At 41.2% G+C, this 18847-nt stretch overlaps 1 protein-coding gene and 1 pseudogene across 1 annotated transcript; both read left to right on the forward strand.

Moving 5' to 3' along the window:
- Positions 1–208: 208 nt before the first annotated feature.
- LOC102266247 (disintegrin and metalloproteinase domain-containing protein 1a) lies at positions 209–2688 on the forward strand. Its single transcript, XM_005908966.3, has one exon. It carries the CDS (start codon positions 235–237, stop codon positions 2686–2688), a length of 2454 nt encoding a protein of 817 aa, XP_005909028.2. The 5' UTR covers positions 209–234.
- Positions 2689–12829: 10141 nt separating this feature from the next.
- LOC102265961 (large ribosomal subunit protein uL22-like) lies at positions 12830–13382 on the forward strand (annotated as a pseudogene).
- Positions 13383–18847: the final 5465 nt, after the last annotated feature.

Here is an 18847-nt window from a genome sequence, read left to right on the forward strand (position 1 = left end):
TGAGGGTGTGGAGGGAAGTCACAGAGAAAAGACTATTTGAAGCATAACAGAGAGATCCAAAAGACTAGAAAGGACACAGCCAGAGGCTGACCTCTGAGAGGCAGGCAAGAGCCGCCCTGCGTGCAGCCAGCATAGATCTGAAGTGAGTACCTGTGACAGAGGGTCTGTGTGTCAGGGAGAGCTGCTGCTGCTGCTGGACACAAGCCCTGCATCATCAACTGATTCACTAGGGCCATGTCAGTGGCAGCGTCTGTGAGAGACTCTGCCGCTGTACTGCCTTCTCTATGGAAAAGGCAACTGGCTATGTCTGAGGCTATCAGAGTGCTTCAAACTTGGGCTCCTCACATGAAGGGCTTGAGGCTGGCCCTGGTGCCAGGACTTTCATGTGCCAGGTTGGGGATCCTGTTGTTCTTGGTACTGATTTCTCTGCCAAGCCTGTACTGTGACCTGGGCTCACCATATCACTCTTCCTATGAAGTAGTCATTCCCAAGAGTCTGACAGTGGAAGGAAGGGAAGACCAAGTGGAAAAGCTCTCCTATGTGCTATTTATGCAGGGCCAGAGGCAGCTGATTCACCTGACGCTGAAGACAGACTACTTTGTGGATAACTTCCCGGTCTTCAGCTACCACGATGGCATCCTGGGGCAAGAAATGCCTCTCATCTCGCGGGACTGTCACTACGAAGGCTACATAGAAGGAGTCCCAGGTTCTTTTGTTTCTGTCAACACCTGTTCAGGCCTCAGGGGCCTCCTGATTAAGGAGGGAAAATCCTATGGCCTTGAGCCCGTGCACTCTTCCAAACGGTTTGAACACCTGTTGTACGCCATGGCCCACGAAGCTCGAGTCTCCTGTGGCGTCACGTCCAAAGACAGCCAAGTGGCGTCCACCAGCCGGCGACCAGAGAGCGGCAAGCCTCACAGCTGGCAGGTGCCATCCGACTTGTGGTCACATACCAAGTACGTGGAGATGTTTGTCGTGGTCAACAACCAGCGGTTCCAAATGTGGGGCAGTGACGTCAATCAGACAGTCCAGAGAGTAATGGACATCATCGCTCTGGCCAACAGCTTCACAAGGGGAATAAACACAGAGGTGGTGCTGGCTGGAATGGAGATTTGGACGGAGGGGGACCTCACAGAGGTCCCCGTGGACCTGCAAGTTGCACTCAGGAATTTCAACAGCTGGAGACAAGAGAAGCTCTTCCATCGTGTGAAGCATGATGTTGCCCACATGATCGTGGGACAGCATCCTAGAGAGGATACGGGGCAGGCATTTCTCAGTGGTGCCTGCTCCAGTGATTTTGCGGCAGCCGTGGAATCCTTCCACCATGAGGATGTCCTCCTGTTTGCAGCGCTCATGGTCCATGAGCTCGGACACAACTTGGGTATTCGGCACGACCATCCGGCCTGCATTTGTAAAGACCGGCCCTTCTGCCTCATGCGTGAAAACATCACTAAAGAAAGTGGCTTCAGCAACTGCAGCTCTGACTTCTTCCACCGGTTCCTCTGGGAACACAAGGGGGCCTGCCTGTTCAACAAGCCTGGGCACAAAGGCCGCTTACGGAGGGATTCCACCTGTGGCAATGCCATTGTAGAAGGAGATGAGCAGTGTGACTGTGGTAATGCTTGTGAGGTTGACAAATGTTGTGATGACACATGTAGACTGAAGTCGACTGCACTGTGTAATCCTGGACCCTGCTGTAATGCCACATGCCAGTATGAACGAACTGGACGTAGCTGCCGTCCTGCTTCAGGAGAATGTGACCTTCCAGAATTTTGTCTTGGTACCTCTGGGGAGTGTCCCCAGGATACCTACAAGCTAGACGGTTCAGAATGTATGGGTGGTTACTATTGTGTTGACGGGGTATGCATGTCTTCTGATGCTCAGTGTTCTGAAATTTTTGGGTTTCCTGCAAAAGCTGCTTCTGAACAATGTTTTCAGTCATTTAATGGTAAAGGGAACAGATTTGGAAACTGTGGTATTCCCAGTGACAGTGTCTCAGAATATACTAAATGTGAAAACGAGGATGTATTTTGTGGGAAAATGATATGTACAAATGTTCAAGAGCTACCAGAGACCCAAGTCAATTATACATTGTTGCAGGCTCATTATAAAGATGACTATTGCTGGTCCATGGATAAGTATAGTGTTCAGGATGTCCCTGATTCTGGAGATACAAAGAAGGGCAATCTTTGTGCCCCAGGGAAAGTCTGCATAGACTTCATCTGCTTAGATGTCAGTGTTCTTGGGTACGATTGTGATACAAAGGTACAGTGTAACGCGAAAGGAGTTTGCAACAATAAGAAGAACTGCCATTGCGATGATGGTTTTTCCCCTCCTGACTGCAAAAACCCAGGACCTGGTGGTAGTGTGGATAGTGGCTACCCTGGTTTAGATAATCCCGAGCCGGGGGAAGGTGGAGAAGAAAATGCTACCTCTGAGACACACGAAGCTTCCAAAAACATCTTAGACATAATAATCCCATTAGCTGCAATACTTTGTATAGCATTATTACTACTTATAATTTTTTGTGTCTGCACGTTTTGTAAAGAGGACCAAGGAGCAGCTGCTGAATCAAAAGAGGAACCAGCTGCCCCAGAAGAGGAGCCTCCAGAAGAGGAGGCTGAGGAGGAAGAGGTGGAAGAGGAAGAAGAGGAAGAAGAGGAAGAAGAGGAAGAATCAGAGCCATAAGACAAGCAATGGGAGAAAGAAGCCTAATACGTCAAACACCTCAAGCTCTGAGTGGGAATGACAGGCTCACTGAAGCAAAGGTGAAGTGGGAATTGATAACTCAGTGGCTCTGACTACGATTATATACTCTATAAAAATATACTACTACTAGGAGGAGGGATTCTGTCAGTTTTATCACTTTAGTCATTAAGATTTTATGGTTTTAATTATACATTAAATAACTTACTGCTTTTCCACATTTAAATTTGAACTCTTCACATGCATCTATTGACATCAACATCCTTGTCTTGGGCTAATTTTTCCAGGTACCAGAATCTTTTTCAGGAAATTCCATCTTTCATCTAAGTTGTTTAACATATACCACTATTTGTACCTGCATTTACTATTATCACTTGGATTTTTAAGCAACAGCTACCTACTATATGAGAACAACTATTTATGTGACTCATTGTTCTAATTTGGCCTTTTATAAATGTTCATTCAAGAAATGAGTTTTTTAAAACAAAAAATAAAACCCTGTTCAGATTAGATATCTCTTCAGATTCCATGTGGTATATTTATTGAGTCTATTTTCTTCTGGGACTCTAGGTGGACTATATCCAGTAAGTCAGAAGACCCCAATTATACCCGCGTTCCCCATCCTGAACCCTCCTCCCTCCCACAGGGAACGCGGGTATACCTGTGGCGGATTCATTTCGATATTTGGCAAAACTAATACAATATTGTAAAGTTTAAAAATAAAATAAAATTAAAATAATAAAAAAAGAAGACCCCAATTAACCCAGGGTCAAGGGGCTAGTGTTTCAGTCATTTAACTTTTCAATTCTGGCAGATGTTGGTGAGTATGCTCAGTTGTGTCCAACTCTTTGTGACCTCATGCACTGTAATCCACCGCCCCTCTGTCCATGTAATTCTCTAGGCAAGAATACTGGAGTAGGTTGCCGTTTCCTACTCCAGGGCATCTTCCCCACCTAGGAATCAAATCCGTGTCTCCTCTGTCTCCTGCATTGGCAGGTGGATTCTTTACCACTGCACCACCTGGGAAGATGTTTTAACACTGATATATTACATACTCAATTTATTATTTCCCAGGATCTCCAGGTCCTTTCTATAGCCATACTCCCCCTTTTTTTTGTTGTTTCCATTTTTTATTCCTTTTCTTTAACTCTTTATTACAAGGATCACTCTTATAGAAGTATATGTGGACTTAAAGTGAAAAAATCAAATGTATCCAAGAATAAAAAACACAGTTTCTTTTCCCATCCAGTTTTTATTCTTTAGTTTTGTTTTGTTTTTTTTTGACTGCACTTAGCAGCACATGGGATTTTAGTTCCCTGATCACTGACTGAATGCTTGAACCCACGTCCCTTGCATCTGAAGTACCAAGTCTTAGTCACTGAATTACCACGGAAGTCCCTACCCATACTCCCTTTTTAATAAAAGTATTTCTTTTTCTCCTTGCTGTTGTTCAGTCAATCAGCCGTGTCTCTTTATGACCCAAGGGGCTACAGCACGCCAGGCTTCCCTGTCCTTCACCATCTCCTGGAGTTAACTCAAACTCATGTCTGCTGAGTCGGTGATGCCATCCAACCATCTCATCCTCTGTTGTCCCCTTCTCCTCCTGCCTTCAATCTTTCCCAGCATCAGGGTCTTTTCTAATAAGTCAGTTCTTCACATCAGGTGGCCAAACCACTGGAGCTTCAGCTTCAGCTTCAGCATCAGTCCTTGCAGTGAATATTCAGGGTTGATTTCCTTTAGGATTGACTGGTTTGGTTTCCTTGCAGTCCAAGGGACTCTGAAGAGCCTTCTCCAACACCACAGTTCAATTCTTTGGCACTCTGCCTTTTTTATTGTCCAGCTCGCACATCTGTACATAACTACTGGAAAAACCACAGCTTTGACTATATGGATCTTTGAAGGCAAAGTAGTGTCTCTGCTTTTTAATATGCTGTCTAGGTTTGTCACTGCTTTCCTTCCAAGGAGCCAGTGTTTTTAATTTCATGGCTACAGTCACCGTCTGCAGTGATTTTGGAGCCCAAGAAAATAAAGTTTGTCACTGTTTCCATTGTTTCCCCATCTATTTGCCATGAAATGATGGAACTGGATGCATGATCTTTTTTTTTTTTTTTTTGAATGTTGAGTTTTAAGCCAGCTTTTCACTCTCCTCTTTCACCTTTTTCAAGAGGCTCTTTAATTCCTCACTTTCTGCCATAAGGGTGGTTTCATCTGCATATTTGAGGTTATTGATATATTTCCTGGCAATCTTGATTTCAGCTTGTGTTTCTACCAGCTTGGCATTTCACGTGATATACTCTGCATATAAGTTAAATAAGCAGGGTGACACTACACAGCCCTGACATGCTCCTCTCCCAATTTTGAACCAGTTCATTATTCCACGTCTGGTTCTAACTGTTGCTACTTGACCTGCATACAGGTTTCACAGGAGGCTGGTAAGGTGGTCTAGTATTCCCATCTCTTTAAGAATTTTTCACTGTTTGTTGTTATCTACGCAGTCAAAGGCTTTAGCATAGTAAATGACGCAGAAGTAGATTCTGTTCTGGAATTCTCTAGTTTTCTCTACGCTCCCAACAAATGTTGGCAATTTGATCTCTGGTTCCTCTGCCTTTTCTAAATCCAGCTTGAACATCTGGAAGCTCTTGGTTCACATTCTGTTGAAGCCTAGCTTGTAGGATTTTGAGCATTACTTTACTAGCACGTGAAATGAGTGCATTTGTGCGGTAGTTTGAACATTCTTTGACCGCCTTTCTTTGGGATTGGAATGAAAACTGACCTTTTCCAGTTCTGCGGCCACTGCTGAGTTTACCAAATTTGCTGGCATACTGAGTGCAGCACTTTCACAGCATCATCTTTTAGGATCTGAAGTGGCTCAGTTGGAATTCCATCACCTCCACTAGCTTTGTTCGTCATGATGCTTCTGAAGGCCCACTTGACTTCACACTCCAGGATGTCTGGCTCTAGGTGAGTGATCATGCCATCGAGGTCATCTGGGGTATTAAGACCTCTTTTTGTACAGTTCTTCTGTGTATTCTTAACACCTCTTCTTAATATCTTCTGCTTCTGTTAGGTCCATAATGTTTCTGTCCTTTATTGTGCCCATCTTGCATGAAATGTTCCTTTGGTATCTCTAATTTTCTTGAAAAGATCTCTAGTCTTTCCCATTCTATTGTTTTCCTCTATTTCTTTGCATTGATTACTGAGGAAGGCTTTCTTATCTCTCCTTGCTGTTCTTTGGAACTCTGCATTCAGATAGGTATTCCTTTCCTTTTCTCCTTTGCCGTTAGCTTCTCTTCTTTTCTCAGCTATTTGCAAGGCCTCCTCAGATAACCATTTTGCCTTTTTGCATTTCTTTTCTTGGGGCTGGTCTTGATCACTGCCTCCTGTACAATGTCATGTCTTGATCACAGCCTCCTGTACAATGTCATGAACCTCTGACCATAGTTCTTCAGGTACTCTATCAGATCTAATCCCTGACTCTATTTGTCACTTCCACTGCATAGTTGTAAGGGATTTGATTTAGGTCATACCTGAATGGCCTAGTGGTTTTCCCTACATTCTTCAATTTAAGCCTGATTTTCTCAATAAGGAGTTTATGATCTGAGCCACAGTCAGCTCCTGGTCTTGTTTTTGCTGACTGTATAGAGCTTCTCCATCACTGGCTGCAAAGAATATAATCAATCTAATAGTAATATTGACCATCTGGTGATGCCCACGTGCAGAGTCATCTCTTGTGTTGTTGGAAGCGGGTGTTTGCTATGACCAACACGTTCTCTCGGCAAAACTCTAATAGCCTTTGTCCTGCTTCATTTTGTACTCCAAGGCCAAACTTACCTGTTACTCCAGGTATCTCCTGACTTCCTACTTTTGCATTCCATTTCCCTATAATGAAAAGGACATCTTTTTTTGGTGTTAGTTCTCGAAGGTCTTGTAGTCTTTATAGAACAATTTAACTTCTGCTTCTTTGGCATTAGTGGTTGGGGCATAGACTTGGATTACTGTGATATTGAGTGGTATGCCTTGGAAATGAACTGAGATTATTCTGTTGTTTTTGAGATTGCACTCAAGGACTGCATTTCAGACTGTTTTGTTGACTATGAGGGCTATTCCATTCTTCTAAGGGATTCTTGTCCAAGTAGTAGATATAATGGTCATCTGAATTAAATTTGCCCATTTCTGTCCATTTTAGTTCAGATTCCTAAAATGTCGATGTTCTGTCTTGCCATCTCCTGTTTGACCACTTCCAATTTACCTTAATTCATGAACCTAACATTCCAGGTTCCTATGAAACACTGTTTTTTATAGCATGAGATTTTACTTTCACCACCAGACACATCCACTACTGGGCGCTGTTTCCACTTTGCCTCAGGCTCTTCATTTCTTCTGGAGCTATTTCTCCGCTCTTCTCCAGTAAGCATATTGGATACCTACCGACCTGAGGGGTTCATCTTTCAGTGTCATATTTTTTTGCCTCTTCATACTGTTCATGGGGTTCTCAAGCCAAGAATGCTGAAGTGGTTTCAATTCCTTTCTCAAATGGATCACATTTTATCAGAACTCTCCACCATGACCTCTCCATCTTGGGTGGCCCTTTTCCCCCTGTATTGTGCTATGCTTAGTCGCTCAGTCATGTCCAACATTTTGTGACCCCGTGGACTGTAGCCCGCCTGGCTCCTCTGTCCATGCAGATTCTCCAGGCAAGAATACTGGTGTGGGTTAACATGCCCTCCTCCAGGGGATCTTCCCAACCCAGGGATTGAACCCATGTTTTCCACACTGCAGTGGATTCTTGACCATCTGAGCCACCATGGAAGCCTAAGAATACTGGAGTGGGTAGCATATCCCTTCTCCAAGGGATCTTTCCAACCCAGGAATCGAACTACAGTCTCCTGAATTACAGGTAGATTCTTAACCAGCTGAGCTACCAGGAAAGGCCCCCTTTTCTCCTAGAGAATGTTTAATTCCTTTCTTTTAATATTCCTTGGATGAATTTCATACCTTCAGATGTGTCATGTCTGATGAACATTACCTAGTTATAAAAGTGCATTTATACTTATTTTATATAGTACAGAGGCCTCTACCACAGTGCTTAGTACATGTATTAAACTAAAATTTTGTCTTTTCTATTTTTCCTTTTTTCTTTATTGAGACAACTTGTTGGCTGACATCATAAGGAATTTCTACAATTACAAGTAATAGCTTTAGATCTACTAGATACTTCTCTGTGAAGAAAGCACAAAGCAAGTATAATATTAACACTATTCATTCTGTGCCAAGAACTGTGTTAAACATACTATATTCATTGTCTTAATTTAATCCTCCTAACCACCCTATGAAACCTCCATCTTTCATGAGGAAACAGACCAAGGAGATTTTCTCTAGAGATAGTAAGTAGTGGTATTTGCATATTTTCCAAAGTATGACTCAATGTACAATTTCCAATACTTCCTGAACCTCTTCCTTCAGTAAAAAGTAACAGGGAAGACCTTCAAAATGTCCTTAACTAACTTCTACTACATATGAATCCACAAATTGTGTAGTCATTATTGATGAAAATGTCTTTCCTCCTATTATATCCATTATGGTGTGGCAGATTACCATCTTATTCAATGCTGTGGGCCCAGCATATTGTACATGCTTAATAAGTGTTTACCAAGTGAAGGATTTAATCTTAAAATATAGGGCCAAATTCATTCTTGGGCCAGGATGCCTCTTAACACTCCCTAACACAACCAAAATCTTGCTCAGATTTAATACTGCTAAATTACTTACAGACAGACAAATAAGACATTAAAAGTTTATAAAACCCCATACTTCAATCAAAGACAGACTATGGTAGGGGTGTACTCAGATGCTCAGTCATCTCTGACTCTTTGTGCCTCCATGGACTGTATAGCCTACCAGGCTCCTCTGTCCATAGCATTCTTTTGGCAAGAATACTGGAGTAGGCTGCCATTTCCTCCTCCAGGAGATCTTCCAAACCCAGGGATAATATTTGTATATTTTGTGAAATGATCACCATAAGAAATCTAGTTAATATTCATTACCACACATCATTACAATTTTCTTATGTTGAGAACTTTTAAGATCTACTCTTAGCAACTTTTGGAGAAGGAAATGACAACCCAAGTATTCTTTCCTGGAGAATCCCATGGACAGAGGAGCCTGGTGGGCTAAAGTCCACAGGGTTACAAGAGTCAGACATGACTTTAGCAACTAAACCACCACCAACACCTGAGCAACTTTCAAATACACAATATAGTAGTACTAATCATAGTTACCATGATGTAAATTATATTCCCAGGACATTTTAACTGGAAGTTTGCCCCTTTTGACCACCTTTATCCATTTCACCAAGCCCCCACACCCCGCCCCTGGCAACCACTGATTTGTTCTCTATGAGTTCAACTTTTTGTTTTCTTTTAGAAATGTTGTTGTTGTTCAGACGCTACATTGTGTCTGACTCTTTCTGACCCCATGGACTGTAGCACACCAGGCCTCCCTGTCCCTCACCATCTTCTGGCGTTTGCTCAAGTTCATGTCCATTGAATTGGTCGGTAATGCTATCTAACCACCTCGTCCTCTGTCACCTCCTTCTCCTGCCCTCAATCTTTCCCAGTATCAGGGTCTTTTTCAATGAGTTGGCACCTTGCATCAGGTGGCCAAAGTATTGGAGCTTAAGCTTCAGTATCAGTCCTTCCAATGAGTATTCAGGGTTACTTTCCTTTAGGATTGACTGGTTTGATCTCCTTGCTGTCCAAGGGACTCTCAAGACTCTTCTCCAGCATCACAACTGTAAAGTATCAATTGTTCAGCACTTAGCTTTCTTTATGGTCCAACTTTCACATCTGTACATGACTACTGGAGAGACCATAGCTTTGACTATGTCAGACCTTTGTCAGCAAAGTGATGTCTTTGAAATATATATAAGTGAGACAATAAGGTATTTGCCTTTCTTTTGTAACTTATTAGCATAATGCCTTCAAAGTCCATCTATGTTGTCACAAACAGCAAGAGTTCCTTCTTTTTATGGCTGAGTAACATTGTGTGTGTGTATGTGTGTGTGTAACATATTTTTTTAAATTTAGCTGTGTTGGGTCTTAGTTGCAGCACACAGGATCTAGTTCCCTCACCGGGGATTGAAGCCGGGCCCCTTACATTGGGAACATGGAGTCTTTTTTTTTTTTTTTGGAAGTTGTGATGACAACTAGTATCTTAGTCACATGAAAAAGTTTATCTACTAAATGATGCAGGAAGAAACAACAGGCTTGTGCCACGTGGTGGCATCTAACAGACACCAGCAGGTGTTCCTGTCTTGTTGCTGGGTAGTCATTGTTTCACATTTTAGTTCACTGGCCACGGACACCTGTGTTTTTGCATGTATTGCTCAGGCCACAAAAATCTCCATTAGAACGTTTGAGTTCCGAGGAGTGGTTAACTCCAAATTAGCCCACATACTGCCCTTTTACCTCTGTGGCAGGAACTAGTCTTTTAAGTGTTTCAGATACTATAGATATAAGATTCATGATGTAGGGTTCCTGCTCCTTGGAGTTCACCAAGGTTGGGTGTCTTCTCACTGGAGGTTTGTCGTTTCCAAATCAAGCATTATAGCTACAGTTGATTGAGCATGGACCATGTGGCAGGCACTGTTCTAAGCACTTTCATATTTTATCTCACCATTTCCACAATAGTCCTATGAGGTACCCACTGTCATTGGCCCCACTCTCCCCATGAAGAATCTGAGGGGTTAAGCAATTTGCCTAAGGTCACATGGTAGGTAAGAAGGGTATACAGGTGTCTGAGCAGGTCTGTCTGAAGCTAAAGTCAAGTATTCTCAACAACTGTGTTTCACAGCAGAAGGCAGAATTGCTGGCCTTTGTGAGCAATGTGAGTATAACGTGGAAATGCAAATCACTGCTGTGGTGCATCTCTGGGCCCTAAGCTCTGGGTTGGACTGGTTCAGGGCCTCTACTGGAGATTCAGGTCAACTTTCGAAGTGAGCTTGAAAGGAACAAGGAGAAGTAGAGGGAGAAGTGGGGAGGAAAGAAAGAGGGAGAAAATTTGCAGCCTTCATTAAGCATACTCTAGTGGCATTAGAGTATGCTTATGCCACTAGAGTATGCTTAATGAAGGCTGCAAATTTCTCCCTCCCTTTCTTTCCTCTCCCCCTCTACTCTAGTGGCATTAGGAGAAGGCAATGGCACCCCACTCCAGTACTCCTGCCTGGAAAATCCCATGGACGGAGGAGCCTGGTAGGCTGCAGTCCATGGGGTCGCTGAGGGTCGGACACAACTGAGCGACTTCACTTTCATTTTTCACTTTCATGCATTGGAGAAGGAAATGGCAACCCACTCCAGTGTTCTTGCCTGGAGAATCCCAGGGACGGGGGAGCCTGGTGGGCTGCCGTCTATGGGGTCACACAGAGTCGGACACAACTGAAATGACTTAGCAGCAGCAGCAGCAGTGGCATTAAGGCATGCTCCTTTTTCTGTTTCAGCTAAATGGTGGCCCCCTTATGATGAAAGAATCCCCAAATCGCCCATTTGGAAGAAGCTGAATATTTTATATTGAATAATTTTATACTGAATAATTTATATATATACAGAAATGATTTTATAGACCTGTTTCCTCATTACCGTGGATGAGGCTTTGGGTTGCAGAGGGGAATGCAGAGTCTGAACCAATGGACCACCAGAGAAGTCCTGTATAACATTTTCTAATTCATTCATCCACTGATAGATGACACCTAAGTTTCTTCTATGTCTTGGCAATTGTAAATAATGCTGCAATGAACATGGTGGTGCAGATATCTTTCTTCGTTGGCATTTTGTTTCCTTTGGATAAATGTCCAGAAGTGGACTGCTGGATCATACGGTAGTTTTACTTTTAACTTTTGAGGAACCTCCATAATGCTTGCCATAGTGGCTGCACCAGTTGCATAGCCATCAACAGTGTTCCTTTTTTTCCACATCCTCGCCAAAACTTATTTATTGTCATTTTGATAACAAGTGTGAAGTGATATCTCATTGTGGTTTTGATTTGCATTTCTGAGGAGATTAGTGATGCTGAGCACCTTTTCACGGACCTGTTGGCCATCTTTATGTCTTCTTTGGAAAAATGTCTATTCAGATCCTCTGTCCATTTTTAAACTGGATTTTTTTTTTTGTTACATTCATCAGAGAAGATAAACAAACATGACAGACATTTTTGCTAAATTCACTGCAGATGGTGACTGCAGCCATGAAATTAAAAGATGCTTGCTCCTTGGAAGAAAAGTTATTATCAACCTAGACAGCATATTAAAAAGCATAGACATTACTTTGCCAACAAAGGTCCGTCTAGTCAAAGCTATGGTTTTTCCAGTAGTCATGTATGGATGTGAGAGTTGGACTATAAAGAAAGCTGAATACCAAAGAGTTGATGCTTTTGAACTGTGGTGTTGGAGAAGACTCTTGAGAGTTCCTAGGACTGCAAGGAGATCCAACCAGTCCTTCCTAAAGGAAATCAGTCCTGAATATTCATTGGAAGGACTGATGCTGAAGCTGAAACTCCAATACTTTGGCCACGTGATGGGAAGAACTGACTTATTTGAAAAGACCCTGATGCTGGGAAAGACTGAAGGCGGGAGGAGAAGTGGACGACAGAGGAGGAGATGGTTGGATGGGATCACCAACTCAATGGACATGAGTTTGAGTAAGCTCCAGGAGTTGCTGATGGACAGGGAGGCCTGGCGTGCTGCAGTCCATGGAGTCACAAAGAGTCGGCAACACGACTGAGCAACTGAACTGAATGTAACAGTATTGATGAATCTTGAAAATATTATGCTAAGTGAAAAGAGCCAGTCAGAAAAGGACACAAATTGTATGATTCCATCTATATTAAATGCCTAGAATAGACAAATTCATAGGAAAAGCTGAGGTGGAAGAAGCTGAGGCAGAGAGCGGGTAATTAGGTACAATACTAAGTACTTTGGTCACACGTACTGTAGTCGTAAGTACAATTGGCGCAAAAACATTTGGAAATAAACATAACCTTGTACTTGGTGGAAACAGATACATAAGGAAAGTAGGTATTAAAGTACAGCCTACTTCCTTTTCCGGTAAGCGGCCTGAGGTGATCCCTAAAAATGGTGTGCTATTCACTTGACCCAGAAAATCCCACAAAATCATGCAAATCAAGAGGTTCAAATCTTCGTGTTCACTTTAAGAACACTCATGAAACTGCCCAGGCCATAAAGGGTATGCATATCCGAAAAGCCACCAAGTATCTGAAGGATGTCACTTTAAAGAAGCAGTGTGTGCCATTCCATCATTACAACGGTGTAGTTGGTATGTGTGCACAGGCCAAACAGTGGGGCTGGATGCAGGGTCGGAGGCCCAAAAAGAGTGCTGAATTTTCACTACACATGCTCAAAAATGCAGAGAGTCATGCTGAACTTAAGGGCTTAGATGTAGACTCTCTGGTCATTGAGCACATCCAAGTGAACAAAGCCCCCAAGATGCGGCGCAGGACTTACAGAGCTCACGGTCGGATCAACCCCTACATGAGCTCTCCCTGCCACATTGAGATGATCCTTACTGAAAAAGAGCAGATTGTTCCTAAACCAGAAAAGGAGGTTGCACAGAAGAAAAAGATCCCAGAAGAAACTGAAGAAACAAAAACTTATGGCCCGGGAATAAATGCTGCAAAAAATAAATGCAAATAAAAGTAAAAAAAAAAAATTAAAAAAAAATAAAGTACAGCCTACTAATGCTAAATGTCCAGTGAGTTGTGATTATCACTGTGTTTTACAGAAAGAATGGAGAACATCAGTTAATGAAATGAACAGGTAAGTAAAAGGTAAGAGGACTTCCAATATATACCAAAATGTTAATGCTAAATGATTATGTCAGGCATTATAGGATACTTCGAAACAATTACAGGTAGTCTCATTCAAAACTTATAATGTCAATCAGGCTGCAGTTTAAATATGTGTCTTGCAAAGACAGTCTCTTCAGCAAGTGCTATTGGGAAAGCTGAACAGTGCATGTAAATCAATGAAGTTAGAACCCACCATGACACTATAACCAAAAGTAAACTCAAAATGGCTTAAAGACTTAAATATCACACTTGACACCATAAAACTCCTAGAAGAGAACATAGGCAAAACATTCTCTGACTAAATCATAGCCACACTTAGGTCAGTCTCCCTAGGCAATAGAAATAAAAGCAAAAATAAACAAATGGGACCTAATCAAACTCAAAAGCTTTTGAACAGCAAAAGAAACCATGCACAAAATTAAAAAGACAACCTATGAACTGGGAGATAATATTCTTTAATGATGCAACTGACAAGGGCTTAATTTCCAAAATACATAAATAGCTCATATAATTCAATAACAAAAAACCAAACAACCCAATCAAGAAATGGGCAGAAATACTAAAGAAATGTTTCTCCAAAGAAGATATACAGATGTCCAACAGGCACACGGAAAGATGCTCAACATCACTGATTAGCAGACAAAGGAAAATCAACAAGGTACCACTTCATGTCAGTCAGAATGGCCATCATTAAAAAGTCTAAAAGTAATAAATGCTAGAGAGGGTGTGGAAAAAAGTCAACCCTCTCACAATGCTGGTGAGAATGTAAATTGGCACAGTCACAATGGAAAACAGCATGAAGGCTCCTTAAAAAACTAAAAATAGAGTTGTCATATGATCCAGAAATCCCACTCCTGGGCATATATCCAGACAAAATTCTAATTTAAAAAGACACATGCACTTCACTGTTCACAGCAGCATTATTTACAATAGCCAAGACATGGAAGCAACCTGTGTCCATTGATAGATGAATGGATAAAGAAGATATGAAATATACACACACACACAATACACACACACACACACACACACAATGGAATACTATTCAGCCATAAAAATAACGTCATTTGCAGCAACTAGGATGGGCCTAGAGGTTATCACACTGAGTGAAAGGGAATAACATATGATACCATATGATATCATTTATATGTGGAATCTAAAATATACAAAATGAATTATTTATGAAACTGTTTTCAGACTCACACACATATAAAACAAACTTATAGTTACCAAAGGGAAAAGTGAGAAGGAGAGGGATAAATTAGAAGTTTGAGATTAGCAGATACAAACTACTATATGCAAACACAAGGTCCTAATGTATAGCACAGGAAACTACATTTAATATCCCATAATAAACCACAGTGGGAAAGAATATGAAAAAGAACATGTACATACATGTATAACTGAATCACTTTGGTATATACTAGAAACTAACACATTGTAAATCAACTGTACCTCAAAAAAATAAGCAAATAAATAAATAAAACTTTGAAAAAATGCATGGGAAAAAGGAAATTCTAGGGCCTTCCCCTGGCAATCCAGTGGTAAGAATTCGCCTTCCAATGCAGGGGGTGCAGGTTTGATCCCTGGTTGGGGAGCTAAGATCCCACATGCCTTGGGCCAAAAAATGAAAACAAAAGCAATGTTGTAACAAATTCAATAAAGCTTTAAAAAAAAAAAAAGGAAATCCTAGCCAAGTTCTGTCAAAAGAGACTATGTGAGGGAAGTTAATAATAGTATCCTTATCTGTGTAGCACTTTTTATTTTACAAAGCATTTTTACAAATGCTATTGAATCATTAGTAAAGCTCATACAGATATTATTTCCACTTTATAAACAAGAAGCTGATGCTCAAAGAGATTAAATGACAAAAATATCAAAATCTGCAAATAACAAACTAAGTCCTGAATTTGGATTTTCTAGGTTAAAAAAAGAAAACAAAAAAAAAACCTTTCAGTAAGGCTCCATATCACAGTGCATGGAAAAAGTTGATTTGCCACAAGATGTAGCATTCAATTCCTTAAAGGCTAGGAAACATATTTAATTATTAGGAAGGAAGATTTGCAGAAGGTGGCAACAGTAGTGCAATTAAAAAAAAAAATCTCAACTCACAGCATAAAAACAGATAAAGCACTATGATGGTAAAAACTAAACCCTACAAACACCAAAAAATGATGACAAGGCATCTTACAAACCCCAATATACGGTTTAAAAGGTCAAACTACCAATAGCTCCAAAATCCAAGTGATATTAGTAACTGTCACAGAGAAAGTAGAGAGAAGTGATGGGACACCTTCTGGACCTGAGACCAGGAAAAACCCAAATATCCAACAGATATTCACTGGAAAGTATAGTGAGCCAATCTGAAAAGAAGTACCTGAAACTGAAGTTTTTGACATCTCAATTTTGGGGAGAATGCAAGGGGTTAAGGGACCAGAGGAGTCTGGGACCTATGACTTTAAAAAGTAAAGGACAAAACTGCATGCTGGGGAGAATCCACTGAAAGTTGAATTCAAATTGTCCAAGACAAAAAAACAAAGAGATTTTAAGTGGAAATACATTCACTGTTTCACTAATTAATACGCTGTTTGGCATTACATTTTGGTAAATGGTCTTTACCTGGTTATGCATATCTTTCCCTTCATGGATCACAGCCTTGTTGTGGTGGAGGGGTTTGTGTAACTCAACAAAGCTATGAGCCACGCCATGCAGGGCCAACCAAGACGGACTGGTCACAGTGGAGAGTTCTAACAAAACGTGGTCTACTGGAGGAGGGATGGCAAACCACTCCAGAACTCCACGAACAGAATGAAAAGGCAAAAAAACATGACATTGGAAGATGTGCCCCCCAGATTGGAAGGTGTCCAATATGCTACAAGGGAAGGGTGGAGAAATAGCTATAGAAAGAATGAAGAGGTTGGGCCAAAGCAGAAACAATGCTCAGTTATGGATGTCTGCGGGTGAAAGTAAAGTCCAATGCTCTAAAGAACAATATTGCATAGGAAACTGGAATGTTAGATCCATGAGCCAGGGTAAATTGGACATGGTCATGTAGGAGATGATGGCAAGAGTGAATGTCAACATCTTAGGAATCAGTTAACTAAAATGGTTGGGAACAGGCAAATTTAATACAGATGACCATTATACCTACTATGGTGGGCAAGAAGCTCTTAAAAGAAATAGGACTAGCACTCATGGTCAACAGAAGAGTTCGAAATACAGTACTTGGGTGCAATCTCAAAAACAATAGAATGATCTTGGTTTGTTTCCAAGGCAAACCATTCAACATCACAATAATCCCCATCTGTGCCCTACCACTAATGCTGAAGAAGATGAAGTTGAACAGTTCTACAAACATCTATAAGACCTTCTAGAACTAACGCCCAAAAAAGATGTTCTTTTCATCATAGGGGACTGGGATGAAAAGTAGGAAGTAACTTGCCTGAAGTAACAGGCAAGTTTGGCCTTGGAGTACAAAATGAAGCAGGCAAAGGCTAACAGAGTTTTGTCAAAAGAACATGCTGGTCATAACAAACATCCTCTTCCAACAATACAAGAGACAACTCTACACATGGGCATCACCAGATGGTTAATACTGAAATAAGATTAATTATGTTCTCTGCAGTCAAAGATGGAGAAGCTCTATACATCAGCAAAAACAAGACCTGGAGCTGACCATGGCTCAGATCTTACTGCAAAATTCAGGCTTAAATTGAAGAAAGTAGGGAAAACCATTAGGCCATTCCAGTAAAACCTAAATCAAATTCATTATGATTATACAGTAGAGGTGACAGATTGAAGGGGTCAGATCTGGTAGACAGAGTGCCTAAGGAAGTATGGACAGAGGTTCATAACATTATATAGGAGGCAGTGACCAAAACCATCCCAAAGAAAAAGAAATGCAAGAAGGCAAACTGGTTGTCTGAGGAGATTTTACAAATACCTGAGAAAAGAAGAGAAGCAAAAAACAAAGGAAAAAGGGAAATATAAACCCAACTGAATACACAATTCCAGACAACAGCAAGGAGAGATAAGAAAGCCTTCTTAAGTTAACAATGCAAAGAAACAGAGGAACATAAGAGGATGGGAAAGACTAGAGATCTCTTCAAGAAAACTGGAGAGATCTAGGGAACATTTCATGCAAGGATGAGCACGGTAAAGGGCACAAATGGTAAGGATAATAGAAGCAGAGAGGATTTAGAAGAGGTGGCAAGAATACATAGAACTATATAAAAGGGTCTTAATGACCCAGATAACCACGATGGTGTGGTCACTTACCTGGAACCAGATATCCTGGAGTGTGAAGTCAAGTGGAAGCATTACTACAAACAGGAAGCATTACTACAGACAAAGCTAGAGGAAGTGGTGGAATTCAAGCTGAGCTATGTAAAATCCTGAAAGATGATGCTGTTAAAGTGCTGCACTCAATATGTCATCAAATTTAGAAAACTCATAGGACTGGAAAAGGTCTTTTCATTCCAATTGCAAAGAAGGGCAATGCCAAAAAAATGCTCAAACTACTGTGCAATTGCACTCATTTCACATGCTAACAAGGTAATGTTCAAAATCCTTTAAGTTATGTTTCAGCAGTACATGAATAGAGAACTTCCAGATGTACAAGCTGGATTTAGAAAAGGCAGCACAACCAGAGATCAAGTTGCCAACATTTGTTGGATCATAAGGGAATTCCAGAGAAACATATTACTTCAGCTTCGTTGACTGTGTGAATCACAACAAACTGTGGAAAATTCTTAAAAGAGATGGGAATACCAGAACACCTTACCTATCTCATGAAAAACCCATATGCAGGTCAAGAAACAACAGTTAGAACTGACTGTGGGAAAATGAACCAGTTCAAAACTGGGAAAGGAGTAAGACAAGGCTGTATATTGTCATCCTGTTTATTTAATTTATTTGTAGAGTCTATTGTGCAAAATGCCACACTGGATGAATCACAAGATGGAAGCAAGATTGCCAGGAGAAACAACCTCAGATATGCAGATGATACCACTCTAATTGCAGAAAGTGAAGAGGAACTAAAGAGCTTCTTATTGAAGATGAAAGAGGAGAGTGAAAAAGCTGGCTGAAAACCTAACATTCATAAAATGAAGATCATGGCACCAGTCCCATCACTCCATGGCAAACAGAAGGGGAAATGGGGGAAACAGTGACAGATCTTATTTTCTTGGGCTCCAAAATCACTGCAGATGGTGACTGCAGCCATGATATTCAAAGATGCTTGCTCCTTGGAAAGAAAGCTATGACAAACCTAGACAGCGTATTA

Source organism: Bos mutus, chromosome 17 (genome assembly GCF_027580195.1).
Source record: "Bos mutus isolate GX-2022 chromosome 17, NWIPB_WYAK_1.1, whole genome shotgun sequence".
Classification (NCBI taxonomy): Eukaryota; Metazoa; Chordata; class Mammalia; order Artiodactyla; family Bovidae; genus Bos; species Bos mutus.